This window comes from Rhinolophus sinicus, linkage group LG06 (genome assembly GCF_036562045.2).
Source record: "Rhinolophus sinicus isolate RSC01 linkage group LG06, ASM3656204v1, whole genome shotgun sequence".
NCBI classification, from domain to species: Eukaryota; Metazoa; Chordata; class Mammalia; order Chiroptera; family Rhinolophidae; genus Rhinolophus; species Rhinolophus sinicus.
Window position 1 is genome coordinate 10336891 of NC_133756.1, and position 18452 is coordinate 10355342.

The window sequence follows — 18452 nt, forward strand, 5'->3', positions numbered from 1 at the left end:
ATGCTGGCAACTAATTAAAAAATATAAGCAATGTGTGGTCCTCAAAATCATATCTGTGGGTTGAAGAGGCCTGTGTATCACTGGTTTCAACAATAAAAATAGTCAGCATTTATGGCTTATGTATTCTGTATCAGGTGTGGTTCTAAGCTGTTTATGTGAACTATTCCATTTAATCATCTCAATAACTCGAAGAAGTGGGTACTATTGTTATACCCATTTAATAGATGAGAAAACCAAGGCACAGAGCAGTCCTCAATAACTGTGTGGTTTTCAATAACTTCCCAGCATCACTGGCCCTTCCCCTGCCCCTGTCACTTCTCTGCCTGCCTGCTTGGGGTCTCTTCTGTTCTTCGGACCTCTGGGCTCCTCCTAAAGTGCTTAGTTCTATGCAGAGGCAGATGGCCACCCTATGACAGAGGCACCAGTGACCTCCACATAGGCCCAATCCAGAGGGACCGGGAAGAAGGGAGAGTCTCCAGGTGTCCACTGGCTGGTCCCTCTCCAATGGGGTCCCTTTTAGGACCCTTTTTCCCAGTCTTCTGGGTCAGCCAACTGGAGGGGCATCCAGAGGAGAGAGCCTTGGATTTAAGTGCTCCTGTGTGCCTGGCACCGGGCTGACCATTGAACATACTGCAGCTCATTGAAACCTCTTGTTCATTGCCCCGTGGTGGGAAATCAGTATCCGTGCCATACAAGTAAGCAAACTCAGGCTCAGGGAAGTAGTTACTTGCCCAAGATCATCCAGCACAGACAACACCCAGGACTCCAATCCTGGTCTGTCTGATTTTAAGACTGATATAATCTGACTATGCCAGAGCACCCCACTGAGCTCTGTCTGGTCATTGTATTATGGTCATCTAACCCTACTTCTGCTTGAAGGCGGGTCTAAGATACCATCAGAGAGGCCAGCAGCTAGGTCAGGAGAAACCGAAAGCTGAGATTGAGGAGCGACCTCCTGAGCCCTCCAGCTCACAGAGGAGTCTGCTGAGCAGCTGGAAGGCAGGGTGTGGACGGGATGGCCTCTCCAAGGCCTTCCAGCTCAGGTGCTAGGATGGGGCAAGGCTGTGCCGGGGGAGGGCTTGATAACGCCCGGGACCCAGGGAGCCTGGAATTCTTGACCCCCACTCCCATCCCTTTTGTAAGCGGCTGTCCCTCACACACAGCCCCACCCACATGTGCTGTGCCTCCCCCACCACAACATGAAGAAGGCTCAATCCTGAGAGAAGCTGTGTTCTGACATCCTCTCCCTTCCAAGCTGCCTGGCCCTCCCCGCAAAGAACACGCTTTCCCTCCGTTCTCCTTTACATTTTGCTTACATATTTTTACAGCCAAACAGTGCTTTCAACGGCCTCTTTTTTCATCTCCTAATTAATTTTTATCTGCCAAGACGGAGGGAGGACAACACAGGAGACGCTGTTTGTGATGTCTGCTACTCCCTGACAACTCTTCAGATGAAGTTTCCTTTGGAATGATGGGGCTGCTGCTAGCCATGCGTCTCCCAGCCTGCAGCGGGCGGGGATGGGGAGGGATTTGGAGCTCCCCTGAGAGCCCAGTGTCCCTGTCTTTGGACAGGAATGAGTTCTTTCCCTTGAGTTCTACTCTCAGCCGAGGGGCTTTTTAAGATGGTTTGCAGCCTAAGCAGGAACACTGGCTAATCACAGAAGTGAAGTCCATCTGCCCTGTACTCGGGGACATTCAGGGGTGCCACCTGCTTGGTTCCTAGCCTCAGCACTGTCTCCTGCATTGGCTCCCCTTGGCTCCTGTCATTTTTTAATTCCATCATTTCATTCAACAATGGCACACACACACATGCGCGCGTGCACACGCAAGCACACACATACACTGGGTTACCAGACAGACTGTCTTGTTTATTATTTGAGCAACTACAACGTACCAGGACTGTTGTAAGTTGGGGATACACCTCAGCTGACTATGGTTTCTCTCTTCCCCACCTGACTCCTGAACTGGCTGGCTGGCTCCTTAAAGAAGCAATATATGGACATGATGACAAAGAGCACAGGCACCAGAGCCAGATGGCATGGGTTCAAATCCCAGCTCCGCTTGATTTTAGGCCAGTCAGTGTTACCTTAGGCTGCTTTCTGAGTCTTGCTTTCACTATGTGTAAAATGGAAAGAATAATAACGTCTATCTTCTCAAGTCTCTATCTTCTAGGGTTGTTATGAGGATGACACGAGTGAATACAGGAGTCCCCTCCGCCCCCACCCCTTATCAGCGGTGTCACTTTGTGAGGTTTCAGAGGTTTCAGTTACCCATGGTCGACTGTAGTCTGAAAATACTAAATGGAAAATTCCAGAAATAAACAATTCATAAGTTTTAAATTGCATGCGTTCTGAGCGGTATGATGAAATCTGATGGTGGTCTGCTCCACCCTGTGCAGCGCGTGAGTCACGCTTTGTCCAGTGTCTCCACACTGTGTGAGCTCCTCACTCATTAGTCACTTAGTAGCCGTCTCAGTTATCAGATCAACTGTCATGGTGTCGTAGTGCTTGTGTTCAAGTGACCCTTATTTTACTTAATAATGGGCCCAAAAGGCAAGAGCAGAGATGCAGGCAATTCGGATGTGCCAAAGAGAAGCCATAAATTGTATGTATATATAGGAGAAAAACCACAGATAGTACCAAACCCTATACATATGTGGTTTCGGGCATCTACTAGAGGTCTTGGAATGTATCCTTCGTGGATAAGGGGGCCTACTGGACAGATAAAAGGCTTGGAACATTGTCTGGCACCTAGTAAGTGCTCAATAAATGTTACCATTATTGTTGACTTTGCCAATGTCTCTTAGACATCCTATGGGTACTCCTCAACCCTAATGCCAGCCTTGCCATAGACACTCAGGGGCAGGGAAGGAGACCGCCTCTCTAGAAGAAGACCTGAGGGTGGGTATGGGAGAGGGCAGAAAGAATTCTGACCTTACATCCTGGTTCCTCCACCATCCATCTGCTGTGTGATCGTGGGTAAGTCACCCAGCCCCCCTGGGCCTCTGTTTCTTTAGGTTCAATGCAGGTTTCCTTCCAGCTCTGACTTGGAAGGGACAATGAGGAGGCTACCACCTGGCCCGGGGCTGGGGAGGGCAGGGGACGTGGGGCAGCGGAGGAGTGTGTCCAGGGCTCTTTGGGGAGGGTGCTGTGCTCCCAGCATCTCCGCGGCTGGGTCACCGTGTGCACATTCAGGGCCTCTCTGCCTCCATGACAGTCCCGCTGCTGCTGCTAAGGAAAGGGAGCCCGGGCGAGGACAGCTTCGTTGGAATTAAAGCAGGAGACGAGGTGGCCAGACATCAAGAGGAATTAATTGGTGATCAGGAGAGTAAGGAAGCAGAGTTGCTTCTGCAGGGGGATGTGGAGTGGCTGTTTCTGGCGGAAGGCCCTGGTGAGCATGGGCCCCCGAACTTCAGCACCACAGCTGGGTGGCAGTGCCTGAGAACATCCCCCACCACCCGCCCTCTCACCGTACCATTTGGAGGGGAGGTGGGTGAGGGCAGAGCAAGCTGCAGAAGGTGCTGCTTAATGCCGAGGACAGCGGCTTGGTGGGGAGCTGGGGCTTGGCTCTGGGAAGCCAATCTGCGCATCTTAGCATGGAGGGAGGCAAAGGCACCCAATCAGTGGCAATGAGCCTGCACCGGCCTTATTTATGCCGCTTCCCTTTGATCGGGAACCCTGCTTAGAGACGTGCTCATGAGTAATGCATGAGAGAGGCTCTGGCACAGTCAAAGGGTGGGGCCACAGCCTGGGGATACGCACAGGCAGGCACGTGCACACACACACACACAGGCACACATATGAACGGGCCATTGCACACACATGCAGACACTCGTGTGCAGGGGCCATTACACACACACAAGCTATTACACATACACGTGAGGCATTACACACACAGGCCCTTCCCCACACACTCACACTAAGTTAGGCATACCCTAAACGAAACAGACAGACATGTAAACAGACGGAAATGCATATACTCTCCGTACATATGCACAGGTAGACACATGGCACACACTTGTATACACTCATAGACACATTTCTACATGTTCAGATCACAAAGATGCATGCACACATATGCTCATCAGCACATACACACATATATGCAGACATTCATGTCTCGGCACAAACACACATGCACTCACACAGGAAGCCTCTTGTGCACGGGCACACGTGAGCACACTATATACACACATGAATGCGCATTTACATGTATTATACACTGCTATACGCACACACTCATGTATCACACACTACTACTCACACTCATGAACACACACACCGGGTCCCAGAGAGCTCCTAACGAGCCCATGACCATGCTTTTCTCTTAGGAAGGCCGCCGTTGCCGCCTCTCAGTGGCAGCAGCAACATGCAAGAGGTGAAATCTTTTCCTCTCTTTTCTCTTTGCTGAGAAGCTGCTTCCACCCTCAAGGAAGGACACGGGGGAGGCCGGGGTGAGAGAGAGTGCTGGAGGGGCTCCAGTGCCCAGGCGGTAAAGGCTTTCCCATCCAGCCCCTTCCTTCTCTTCTCACTCAGGCCCCAATGGAAGCTCAATCCATCACTCAGAGGCTTAATCTAGAAGGAGGCAAGGGCTGGGGCTAGGGATCCAGGGCCCAGGGGAAAGGGACAGACACCAGGCTTCCAGACTGATAGCAAGCAATTGACTAATAAATAAATAAGTGGACCTATAGCCACAGAATCTCAAGTCCTGACCATTTCTGAGAAGTAGTTAGGACAGTGGTTCTCGAAGCATGGTCCCTGGAGTAGCAGCATCAGGACCACATCGGGAATTGCTAGAAATGCAAAATCTTGGCCCCACCCAGACCCACTGAACCTGACACTCTGAGCGTGAGGCCCAGCGAGCAGGCTTTGCCCAAGCCTTGCAGGTGATGTGGATGGTCACTCGAGTCTGAGGATCATGACGCAGGACGTGGGCCTGGGAGGGAGGCCGACCTGGGTCAGCCTCTGGCTTCTGCAGCTGTGAGTCCTTGGACACGCCACTTAGCGGCTCTGAGTCTCAGTGTCCACATGTGTGAAGTAGAAGTAAGTGTAGTACCTACTCACAGGATTTGTCATGAAGGAAAATAAGGCAAGCATTCAGCACAGCGCCTGGCTCACTGTGAGCTCTTGGTGGCAGTAGCCATTGTTACTGTTACTTTAATTTCCAGAAGAACATTTACAGCTACTGGTTCTCAGGGTCGGCCAGTCTCTTAAACCCTCAGCTACTCTAGTAGAAGATATAAAAACATTGGGGAACTGAGCCAACACCTTACAAAGCAAAGTCGTGGCCAGATCCCCATAAGAGCAGTAACATAAGCAGGTGACGGGCTTTATCCGGACACCATACATACTAAAGAGTGTTCATATAACGCTTGTTCAATTTTAAGCCTCCGCCCTTCCTTAGAGGATGTGTCTCCTGCTGTGGCGGAGAGCTAAGAAGCTGCTTCCACCCTCAGTGGTGGAGAGCTCATCCCCAAGCCCAGGCCTGCCTTGTGGAGATGGATGCCGCTGAGACCCAAAGCCAAGGGCAGGGAAGGAGCCCACGGGCCTCAGGGCCTGTTTGTGTGTCTGGCTGCACTTTCCCTCTCCTGTTCTCCAGGCCCTTTCCCCACCTGTCCTCCTCTGATGATTTAAGCAAAGGCAGCACGTTCACACTGTTTGTGCCTGGTATGGACACTTTTAGGATTTGTGCTGGGACCAACCCAGGTGACACATCCCACAGCTCCCCGCCAGGGAGGGGCTGAGCCCTGGGGATTTCTCGCCCCTTGGCTCTGTGTGGTTAGGGAAGGGCAGCAAAGCGCACGGGAGGGCCAGCTTGTGGCACTGCAGTGGGAGGGAGAGGGTCTCACCTTGAAGAAGGTCATGGTGGCCCCGTCCTTGACAGCCCCGTACTCGATTTTGGTTTGCTTGGCCAGGTCATCAGCAGAGTCAATGGGCGATTCCATGCGCTCCACAGTTAGAAAGGCAGCCAGGTTGGCCGTGTAGGAGGAGATGATGATGAGTGTGAAGAACCACCAGATGCCACCGATGATACGGGTGGACAGGGCTTTGGGCATCAGTTCAGACCCTGGGAGAAGGGAGGAGACAGATGGTCTCTGACAATGTCCAGGCCAGGGCGGCTCGGGTCCTCCAGGTCGTGGACTCCACTGACCATCTAACATCAGCTAAGACCCCTGCCCTAGGCCAGTGCTTCTCAAACTATGGCCCCTGGACCAGCAGCAGCAGTATCACCTGGGAACGTGTTAAAAATGCACATTCTCAGGCCCCACCCAGGACCTATTGAACCAGAAACTTCAGCGGTGGGGCCCCACAATCTGGATTTGATAAGCCCTCTAGGAAATTCAGATGCAGGCTAAAATTTAAGAACTGCTGCTCTAGAAGAACATGACAGCATTTCACAGGCTTGTCAGACCCTCTGATGTCTGGTTCCATGGACCCCTGTGTGGTCCCATGTTCAGAACCCCTGGGACTCAGAACCCCTGGGTTCTTGAGTGAGTCCTGCTCCTAGCTCTCTGTATGATTGGGTGCCAGACTTTCTCCCTCGCTGGGACTCTGCAAAGCACGGGGAATCGTCCTTCCTCTGTCCCAGCCTCACACATATACCGCGATGCTGCAATGATATAATTTGAGCAGAAATTGTGTTGGAAATACAAGTGGTATACAAATACAAGATTGCTATGCGGTGACTTGCAGGAGGAGAAAATCAACATTTTTTGAAGCTCTTTGCTGAAAGAGATCACTCTCCTCCATGACCTTGGGTGTGGAGTACAATTTAGATGAACCCTTCTAACTGAAGTAATTAATTAGGTGGCTTTCAAGAGATTTAAATAGCAAGTGACTCCTGAACTTTCCAGAATATTTGGACCTGCAATCTGAAAAGCGTCTGCTTTGATATGTTTTTTTTTTTCTTTCTCAAAGAAATCACTCAAGGGAGAGGTTTTCAAATACACAACTATTTTTTTCCCTCCTAATCAAAACCTCACAGGGAATATATCAGGGGCCAGAGCTTTGAATAGCAGCAGGAGATGGAAGAAGAAGCTATTACTGCATTGAGGGGCTTCCAGGTCTATCCCAACTGTCACTGAACAAATATGATGGACAAAGAAGCAAGGTGAAGCTTCAGGACACTCATTAATAGCGGAGACAGAATGAGGCACTTCCCTTGAGAGCTGCCTGTCACTTCCCACCAAAGCGCCTCAGCTTCGTCTCCCAATCAGCCACTCCCAGCCTCACCTGCCTGGCCCTCCCCCAGAGTGCTCCAAGCGAGGGCTAGAGCTGCCCTCCCCCAAAGGAAGGAGGATTTATTTTAGTTATTTGCTTGGTGAGCTCCACCAGGCTCTGTTGGACCCCTACCGTGGCCCACGTCCCTGCCCTGGCCTCTGCCATGCATGGGAGGTCATTCAGGTGGCATAGATTTAGCTTTTGTTTTCCTCCTTCATTCAAGTGTCCAGCACAGTACTTGGAAGGAGGTGGGCACTCAGGACACAATGGAATTTCCTTCCTTCCTTCCTTCCTTCCTTCGGCATTGGCTGGTGGGTGTCTACTGAAGACCAGGGTTTGTGCTGGGTCCTGAGGATAGGGACCAGGAAATTTTCTTTGCCCTTGGATCCCCTTCCCTCTCATGGCCCCTTGTCACCCATTGTCCCTCACTGGGACCCTAACACAGGTAGAGATTTTGGTTCCCCCATTTCCTGAGAGAAGAGACTCTGGAGATGTGACTGAGAAGCAGAAGCAGTGACCACATGGCTCCTGGTCAGCAGAGCTGGCGAAGGCAGGGGGTGCTCTCCGTGGAGGTCTTTCCAGGCTGCGGGCCCTGTTCCCGGTGCCCACCTCCAGCCTGTGGTGTCTCTTCACCACTCTCCTTGAAGCCAGAGCAGATGTTCTGCTTTCTGAGAGATTTGAGCAGCTACAGGTATTTCTAAAGGGAGGGTTACCAGCCCAGGGTCAGGTTCAGTACACTGGCCCTCCCTCAAGAGGATGTAAGAATATGGTCTCCTTCTGATGCCCTCAGGCTAAAGTCCCTACCGCAGACATGGCCCTTCCTACCCCCAGGCTCCCTACAGCCAGGTGGTCACTAAGTCCTGCTCCTGCTGCATCCTGAAGTTCTCTTAGTCCTTCACCTCCACGGCCACTACCCCATTCAGGTCTCGTCATCTCATTGCTGTAATGGCCTCCCCCCCAGCCTCCCTGCCTCTCGTCTCCCCCCATCCTCAGCCCAACGTTGCTCAGCCAGATGCTATGGTGAGGCCATCGGTGGGGTCAGCCCCAGCAAGCAGGGTGCGCTATGTCCACCTCAGGTGGAGCAGGAGGAGACGGATAAGCCCTGCGTACCACGGTTGGGGGTGGTTCACCTGCTTTAGCCTTAGAACCTGAGCTGGCCCAGAAAGCGTAGTGGTGGAAAGGGGGGGACGTGGGGCAAGGGCACACACCTGGGTGTCTAGGTGTCTCCCTCCTGCGATGGCTCGGCAGGTCTGAGGCTACCCTGAAGTGTGGGCTGACTCCACTGACTCCATAGAGGCTGAGCCCCCCTTCCCTGCAGAGGAGGGCCCCTGGGAGACGTGAGCCCCCTGGGGGTGGGGGCACGTACCTTGCTGCATCAGGGACCCCATTCCGAACCAGAAGCTATTTAGCAGAGTGAAGTTGTTTTCCACCACCTCAGAGCCAGGGTTGCAGGGATGAGCATCGTACCACTCATACGGGCTGAACCTGCAGCAGGAAGAGGGGGGCAGTGAGGCTTGAGCTGTGGGGCGATGGAGGGAAGGGGTGTCCATGGCACACCAGCCGGCAGTTTAGCAAGCGTTGATGGGCTGACCACGTTAGCATCAATTCCTCACTGTTCTGCTGGGGAGGCAGGGAATGGGAAATCAGGGCCATTTTGCTCCTTGTTCTTTATTGTTAGTGCCTTTTGCTGGTTATAAAAGTAACTCAGCAGTAGCTCTTAAAATTAAAAGTGCACATGCCCTTCAACCCAGCAATTCTGTGACTCATTATCCATCCTTGAAAAAACACGCCTGCATGTGCATAAAGAGAAGGCACGGGGGTGTTTCCCAAAGCATTGTTTGTAATAGCAAAACACAGGAACCCGAACTGTCCGTCAATAGAGGAATGAAGAAATGAACTTTGCCACAACCGCTCTTAGAAACACCATGCAGCTGATAGAAGGAACGAGACAGGGAAGATCTTCAATGCATACTGTTTGGTAATAAATAAGTAAATAAATAAAAATAAATACAAGAACAATATGATCACATTTATATAAATAGCTTTCTAAAGACACAGCTATCCACTTCTTTACGTACACTTGTATATAAATGCATATAATGAGTCAGGAAGAATCCGTATCTAAAAAAAGTGTTGTCCTCCGGGGAGGGGCGTTTAGAACGGCACAAGGAATTTTAGGGACGCCTGTTGCTTTACATGTATTAGATGAATTTTAAAAAATGAGACCGGTTGTACTAGTCAGGGGATCACTTCCTAAATTATATAAATGTCTAACCACTATGCTGTACACTTGAAACTAATGTAACATAATATTGAATGTCAACTCTAATGGCAAACTTTCTAAAGTGGGGGAAAAATTCAATAATATTATGATAGCTACAGTGTACAGATGGTTGCTGGACTTACCACGCTGATTATGTCTATAGCATAGGGAATAAAATCAATAATGTGGTAATAACTCTGTATAGTGCCAGGTGGGTACTGATGATTAACTATGAGGTAAACCTGAAACTAATATAATATTGTATGTTAGCTGTATTTTAATAAAAAACCTTACAAAAAAATGAGAACGGGCTTCTGAATTACTTGTATTATTTATTTATTATTATTTATTACTATTTTAATATTTATTTATCTTTTTGAATTACTTGTTTATTACTTAAAAACCTTAAAATGAAAAAAAAAGTAAAATATACTCTTCATAAAATATTCCAACAGTATTTGGGAGGATACAATGAGAAAGTAAAACTACTCCATGATCCTATACCCTACAGAGAACAACGTGTAGCTATGCTTTTTCAGGTTTTTCTCTCTGAATGTACAAATGTGTGTATGACAGGGAAAAATTGTTACTTAAAGCCTCCCACTGCCTTCTAAGGAAGAGAAGTCCTGATAACTGGAGGGGTCTTTGTTTTTGGCCGGAGTGCCAACTGAGGAAATGTAAGTTGTGGAGGAAGCTGGAGCACTCTGGAGAGGTGGAGAGACCCGGGAAGAGGTCTCCGAGAGGCTGGTGGGGCTGGTACGGCATGAAGCAGAACCTCCTGGTGGCAGAAAAATGCGTTACTCAATGCTGAACCCCTGGAGCTAGGCAGCCACGAGCCAGGCCAGACCGATTTGCAAGATGGTCAAGCCCTGTGCCATGCTGGGGTTGCCGTGGAGTAGCTCTGGGAACCTGCCCACCTTGGCAGACCCATTTCTTGGGCAGCTGTCCAGCTCTCCAGCGGCCATCATGGAGTGGTCCAAAGGACACGGGCCACATGGAGAAGGGGACGGAGGGTCACGTGCACCATACAGATGTGCTTGCTGTGTTTGGCTCTGACAATGTTGTGAAAAAGCAAGTTGGTGGCTACATATAAAAGCCACGAGGTGTCGTGTAAAAGTCTGAATGTCTCTCTAAAAATCATGAACTCTGCAGTGCTGGCACTGCTTCCTGCCTGGTGTATCTGGGGGAGCCAAGCAGCGGCTGTCCCTTTTGCTAGCTGTGTTCCCTCCAGTTTGCTCCAGCCTCTATCACTCCCTACCACTCAGCCTGCTCCGCTTTCTCATGCTTCCTGTCTGGCTCTGGCAGGCACCACCATGTGCCACCCATGATTTAATCTGACAGGTCTTGGTCTGAAACCTAACTCTGCCAAGGAAAAGCTTTCTGACTTTGGGCAATGACTTAATCTCTCTGAGCCTCAGTTTCTGCCTCTGTAAAGTGGGAATAACTATACCCACCTCACAGGACTGTGTAAGGATTTCACAGGATGAGTAGTGTGAATTGTATTATGTGAGTGCTACACAATGTGACAATTGTACTATAACGTTCTTTGTAGCTCTGTGGCCCAGACCCTTGCCATCTCCTCTCGCCTCATGTGTCTCGTGTCATTCCAGCAGCTCCAGAAATCCAGTCTCTCTCAAAATGTCTCCCCAGCCTAACCTTGGGAAGCGGGCTCCTACCTTCCTGGCCAGGTGGGACGGGGGAAAAAAGCAGGCTCGGCTGCCAGTAGCTGATGAAAGGGCAGGCAGGAATGGGAGGGGGATGGGACACACGTCAAATGGGCAGAACTGATACTCGAAAAGCTTGTGCTGTTTTCAAGGGGTTGGGGAGCTGAGAAGATGGCTGGAGCCGCTAAATGTATGGCAAGAGTTGTGGAGAGTGGCTCCTGGCTTTCAAAGGCTTGTCGACCTTTAGAGACAAGAAGCGTAATGAAGGCCTCTCTGTGGCAGGCTGGGCTGCAGGCTGGGCGGGCCGAGAAGGCAGGCAGCCCCAGGCCGGCAGGCAGCAGAGGGCTTCAGAGGCAGGACAATTTCATGTCTCCCATCCCTCTCTTTGGTCTCTCTCTGTATGGGAGGAGGGAGTGAAAGGGAGTGGGTTGGGGGGAAGGTTTTCAAAGAAGACCCAGGAGAAAAAAAAAGGCTGAAACACCAAGTCCTTGGATCTCAAATTGCCTCTCTAGAGAAGTTTCTCTTTGTATCTTGTTAGGATTTAGAGTGGAAAAAAAAAAAACCAGGGCAGAGGCTTGGCTGGAGCCGAGAGGGAGGGGGACGAGGGCCCAGGTAGGAAGGGGTGAGGGAACTGGGCCCAATAGCCACCCACTTGGGGCAGAGGCAGAGGACAGATGTCTAGGGGACCAGAGATGTGGGTCACAGATAACATACTTGGTGACTCAAGTTCAAATGCCAGATGTGTCCCTTATTGCTAGGATTGCCTTAGCAAGTGTCAGATGTGTCCTCTTCTAATTATTTAATTAAATAATATAATGGCTGTAAAGGGCATGGTGTTTGGCAAATACTAGGTAAATGCTAGTAACCACTGAGCTCCACTTGTCCCCTAGTGACTTTCTCTCCTAGCATCTTTCATGTGAACAACGACTTGTGCAAGGGTTTTGCTAGCATGTCTCATAGACCGGTAGGTATGTACATGTGTCATGCTTCTGCATGTGTGCATGTGTGTGATTCTATATAATACTGTTTCCCCTGCTGTTGCAGATTGGACACAGTCCTTTTTTCAAGTGTCCAGCTCCCTGCTGGGCCACCCAATGTATCTGAGTCTGCAGTACGGGCTGCCTGGTTGAGGAGGTGAAGCTCTGGGCAGGGATCTAACCTCTCCAAGCCTGCTCATAGGACCTGGGGTACAAGTGTTGCCTGTCAGAGTCATGGACATAGACGAGGGTAAACATTGGGGGGGGTGCAAGCTTGGGGGACCATGGACTGTTCCCTGCAGGACATGAAGGGATCTGAGGAGAGAGGAGCATGCATAGCAGTGGTCTGAGTGGGGACTTGCATGGCTCCCTAAACCTCCAACCGCGGGCCAGAGCTCTGGCCAAGGCATTGCCCTTACCTGGCGATGACAAAGAGGACACAGCTGACACCCAGGTAGGCGAGGAGCACATACATCCAGATATCTGGGGACAGGGGGTTGAGGAAGGAGAAGACACTAGGGTTGGTGCCATTGGGCTTGCGATACAGGATGCTGACACCGAGTGTCATAAAGGGCTTGGAGAAGTCGATGGCCTTCTCGCGGACGTGGGTGATCGTCAGGGGTGCCACGGCCAGATCTGCCTTCTGCAACGAGAGAGAGACAGACAGAACAGGAGCAAGGCCTAAGACTAGCAGTGGACAGAGCATTCCTTCTTGGAATGGAGTCTGTTGTCTGAGCCCCGAATCATTTCACCACTCTTCAGTTTCAATGTTTACTAACCGTTTTTCAGGACCAGGCCATGCCTGGGGTGCTGGGAAGACAATGATAAATTAGACTTAACCCCTGTTCTCCAAGAGCTCATGACCTTGGGGAAGATGACAGTGGCATAAGCATGCACAGAATGGATCCCTATGAAAGCTGTAACCATATGGTCTATTCCCAAAAAGGTGTTTTGTCGAATAAATACAGTTCAGCAACTTATAAACATTTAACGATCACTCAGGTTCTTTATTTTCAACTTTCAAATATCATGAAGAAGTGTTTGCCACAACAACCCTTATTTAAATGTCTTATCCTCTCCACTTCTTAACTGCTTTATCCCATTCAGGATATTCTAAATCTCCTAGAAGCCACCAAAACCAGTCGGGCAAAAATAATGCCCTCCTTGAAGGAAGAAGGCAGGGAAGAGGAAAATTCAGAGTCCTGTTTAATAGGCGAGGGTATGGAAGAGAGCAGAGGAGGAAAGGAAAGTGGTAGGGAAGGTTAGGAATGTTCCTATATGGATACATTTTTACCCATAACAATTTTAATGAGGGTAATGATAAAAATTCTACCTCTTTGGTCTCAGCTTTTCTGGATTAAAAATCAACAATCTCTCATTCCTATCTTTCCAGCCTTCCCCCACTGCTCTCTTTCTAAAGGAGGCTCCATCTAACTGTTTCCTGTTGACCACATCCATTCTCCACCTTCATGATTTGCACACCTGTGCCCTGTTGAGAAAGCTCTCTCCCTGTGGTCTCTGACCATCTTCCATATTCCTTTGCACGTGCTGCCTCTTCCAAGAAGCCCTCCCTGAAGCCTCCAATTCTAAACTCCCGTGAAATCCAGTTTGTCCGTGGTAAGATCCTAGCCTGCTCAGTTTGAATAGCAGTATGTGGCCATGTGACCTTTTGTCTTATCTACTTATTTACCGTTGAGTTTCTAAGCACAGAACTCTGGGACTGTGGCAGATTCACCACTTCATTTCTCAGTTTTCAAGTCCCATCTTAGCCTCTGTAATATTTAATTAATAGTGTTTCCCTCTGAGAGGCTGCCCCTCGGGCTCCTGTGGCTATTTACACATCAGAATATGAACCAAGTTATCACCTCCGTTCCTCAGATGCGGCAGGACAGAAAGGGAGGCTGGGTCCTAAATACTATCTCTAAGGACTATTTTGCTCAGGTGTGGGGGGGCTACCTCTGAGACCCCCTCCCAAGACAATAACCTCTAGAAAGCTATCCACTGGTTTGATCCAGATATATCTGTCCATCCATCCATTCACCATTTTATGAGACTCACCAGGTCTTAGGGATACAGAGCTGAGCTAACTAGACTATGTTTATGCCCTCATGGGGCTGACAGTGTAGTGAGAAAGATGGACATTAGTCAAACTGTTTACTAAATGGTAGTTGTTACCACTCTGTCTGACTTCACTAATCCTAGAATAGGAATCAGAAACCAAGTCAAAATCAGACCTCATGGAGGAGAGGACTGGCATGGGTGGAATCCCAGCTTCTAAACGGCTCTGCAGACGTCCCAGGTTGGGGGTCACTGGGAAACACAACCATGATGTTGCTCACCCCAATGTTTCTCCTTCTGACGGCATCCCCCACACCCAATTATTGACACCTGGAGCCCAAGGATTCCATGAACCTCAGAACTTGGGAAAGACAGGGAGGAGGAGCCTATTACAAGGGTTATTTCATACTGGGATCTTCCTTTTGTAAATTTCTGAATGTGTGAGCTGAAACTTGCCGAGTTTTGAAGGCAGAGGAGGAAGACACAGGCAGCTGCTCCCACCCTAGATTCCCCAGAGCCCTCTCAGTTCAGGCTGTGTATAAAGGAAAGCAACAAAAGGAGAGAGAATTATCAGGGAAGTTCACGAGGGGGACTCAGGTGTAGCTTTCAAGACCTACTGTGCACCGGTCTGCAATGCAGAGGTGAGCAAGAGACCTAGCCCCTGCTCTCTGGAGCTTCCTGTCAAGTGAGCCCCTTTTGGAGGCATGGATAGGACGCTGAGAGGGTGGGAGCGGGGTCAGGCCCCCTAGCAGGTCCCTTTTAGGCCTGAAGTTCTAGGATCCTCCATAATGTTGGCATGACAAGGGTGTAGTGGGCTTTTGATTCTAGAACTTGGCCTCCCCCAGCCCTCTCCCTTCAATGCACATTGCTTTGGGGTGGGGGGTTCTGTTCTGACCCAAAATTCATCATCACTATTCAGAATGCACTTGGAACTGGTCTCTGGGGCCTGAAGTGGAGTCTTGGGAAGAACCTCAATGTCCATGGTGGCAAATCTTCCTTTGGCTTTTGATAGCAAGTTGGAGGAGAGTATTAGTTATTGGGGGGGGGGGGAATGAAGGTGTCTGCAGCCACAACTTGTTTCATCCACAAGAAGTGTTTCGGGATTGGTAAGGACGCCAACCACAGCGCCAAAGGCCTCTTTCTTCCCCCAGGCCCACGCAGAGCCTTCAGCATCTCCCTACCAGCCTTTCTGCTATAAGGCAGTTAGGGGGCAGGAGCATTTATGGCATTCTGTGCCTACAGCCGCAAGACAACTGGTCAACCTGACCTTCTTCATGAGGAATTTTTATATGTGTTCTTGCTCGGGCTTCAGGAGGGCTGAAGTGCTTCGCTTCAATTTTGGTTTAGGCAGGAAATACTACATTTCACCACTGGTTATGATTTCCCTGAAAAAGGCATTATTTTGTCCACGTTCCCTTAAAAGAGCAGAACAGATGTCAAGCCTTTGCAGTTTCAGTTCATTACTCAGAATGAAAGGCCCCATCTTGACAGGTTCTTTCCACTTGTGCAAGTTTCCTTTGAGGCTCATTCATAAGACCACATGCCGGCAAAGCTGGACAAGAGAACTTCAAGCACATATATTCCAACCCTCTATTTTTTATGGAGGGAAACTGAGGCTCAGAGAAGATCCAAGGTCTTTGCCATCATATTTACAGTAATCACATCATTGAATAAACTAAACCTCTGACTTGTCCAACACATTCACTGGTCTTATAGGTGATTGGGTGGCCAATCCTGCCTCGCTGAGAACATTTCCATACCTTCTCTAAACCTGTGGACCAGGCAGGATGGCCCTTCCAGGACATTACTTCATCCCCATAAGCTGCTTTCCACTTACCAAGAATCTGTTAGGACCTGCCTGTCTCCAGCTCTACTTTATCCTTGTATGAGGCCACTTGGTCCCACCTGCTCTATCAAATCGCCAGCAACCAGAACTGAAGGCAAGAACAACTCAACTCAACCAGCTGCAGCTCCATATTTTGGCCCTGAGCATCCAGCCACCTTGGTGCTGGTCGGGCCCTAGCCTTGTATCCCAGACTGAAACCTGGGCAATCTCCTACCAGGTCCTAAGAACAGACTTGTGACGGTGGTCCCAGTTCTGACAACTGACCACTGATCGGCCTTCTCTTAGGACAGGGGTCCTCCCCAGGGACTCAGACCTGCCTTCTTGAGTCCCAGGTTGCTACCACCATCTCTTATCCCTGTTGGCACCTGCCTACTTGGGTTCCCAAGTGTGGTCCCCACCAGATTCCCCATCTCCGCGTTCTGCCTCTTGGTTGGGATCCTCTAGGGCACCTGCTTGTTCAGACTGTGACCTACTGTAGTTAAAATATCAGCTTGGTGCAAATGTAATTGCAGTTTAAAAGGTTAAAAATAATTGCAAAAACCGCAATTACTTTTGCACCCACCAAATAGTAAGACCTGCTATCAGTCATACCACCAGGATGCTCGGTATACGCCAAGCATCAAGTGTGCTAAGCATATTGCCACATGAGATCCTCCCGGCCTCTCACGAGGCAGTAAACGTTCTCACCACATTCCAGATGACGATACTGTGGTTCAATCAGGCTAAGAGGTTTGTTCAAGACGGCGAGTGTCTGAGCCGGTACTAGGACTCAGTTCACCGTGACCTCAAAGCCCAATGCTTTACCATACAAACCACCTGTAGTGGATTGAGTTGAGTCCACCCCCACCCCCAACAAACATGTTCAAATTCTAACCCCTGGTACCTGTGAATACAACCTTATTTGGAAATTGGGCCTTTACAGAAGTAATCGAGTTAAGATGAAGTCATTCTGAGTTTGGGTGAGCCCTAAATCCAATGACAGGTATCCTTTTAGAAGAGGAGAGGACACACTGATACACACAGAGAAGACCATGTGACAATGGAGGCAGAGATATGCGTGATGCAGCTACAAGCCAAGGAATTCCAAGGATTGCCAGCCCCACCGGAAGCGAGGAGAGCAGTATGGAACAGATTTTCCCTCAGTCACCGAAAGGAACCAACCCTGCTGACACCTCGATTTCTGGCCTCCAGAACTGACAGGGAATACATTTCTGCTGTTTTAAGCCACCTGGTTTGGGGTCACTTGTGGCAGCCCTAGGAAACTCATACACCTGCCACTTAGACCCTGGGCAAGATGCATGGAGCTTCTGCCTCCTCCTGCTGCCAGCCCCTCTCCAGCGTCTGTGCCATTCTGACGGGCGGGCTTTCTATGGCTGGACCCACCCTGCCCTGTCCGGAGCCCAGGTTGCATTCCCAGAGATCTGAATTGACTCTGGCTCCTGACCATGCCTGCCATGGGCCTACCCAGCATGCACTTCACACCGCCCGGTGGGGCTCGGGAGCCCCATCGCCGAGGAACATGCTGATTCACCCCTCCTTTCCCTGCAGATTCCTCTGCTTCCGCTTCCACAGCCACCCAAGAACACCAGTCTCACTTCCACCACACATGCAGCACTTGTTCCCAGGGCTCTGTCTGCTGGCTCTCTGGCCACACGTCTGCCATGTGGTATCCATGGAATTCCCTTCCATTCGTCTCCCAAGGTGGTGTTTCTCCAGTAGAGTCTTTCCCCATTCCCAACGCTGTTTAACTGGCTGTCAAGACTTCCCTCTACCCTTAGGATAAGAAATTCTTCTTGTGGGTTTCTTGAGCCATTCATGACCTAGCCAGTGCTGTCTGATAGAACTTTCTGCAACGAGGGGAAGCCTCTGTATTTGTGTGGTCCAGTGTGGGAACCACTAGTCGCATGTGGCCATCAACAACTTGACATGTGGCTTGTGGAACTGAGGGACTGAATTTATACTTTTATTTAATTAATTTTACATGAAATAATGTTACTATTTTAAAATCAATTTTAATTAAAGTTTAAATTTAAATAACCCCCTGTGGCTGGGGGCTGCTGTGTTGGGAGGCACAGCTCTCGCCCTGCCTTCCTCTCCAGCCTCAACTTTCACCATGTTCTCCCTTGTTCTCCTCCTGCCGGCTTCTTTCAGACCCCAGGCCATGCTCTCTCTCACCTCAGGACCTCTGCACGTGTACTTTTCTCTACCTGAAAGTCCTTCGTCCCCAAACTCTTTGTTCAGCTAATGCCTACTTCTTCCAATGTCAGCTCAAACATCATTTCTGCAGACAACACCCTCAGATAACATCAGGTCTCACTGCTGGTGACCCTTATAGCACCCGGTTGTCTCACTCCTTGCACTGATCAGAGTTATGATTTTAGAGATACTGGGTGATTCTCTGGGTCTTTCTGCCCTGCTAGACAG

At 49.8% G+C, this 18452-nt stretch overlaps 1 protein-coding gene across 2 annotated transcripts in view; it reads right to left on the reverse strand.

Annotated features, from left to right (window-relative positions):
• GRIK3 (glutamate ionotropic receptor kainate type subunit 3) overlaps positions 1-18452 on the reverse strand; it is a 212050-nt gene that overhangs the window by 14937 nt on the left and 178661 nt on the right. For both annotated transcript variants that reach the window (XM_074334406.1, XM_074334407.1), the window contains exons 11-13: positions 12544-12767; positions 8587-8705; positions 5849-6066 (exon numbers count right to left, since the gene is read on the reverse strand). In XM_074334406.1, coding sequence (XP_074190507.1) covers positions 5849-6066; positions 8587-8705; positions 12544-12767 — 561 coding nt within the window. The remainder of the gene's footprint in view (positions 1-5848; positions 6067-8586; positions 8706-12543; positions 12768-18452) is intronic.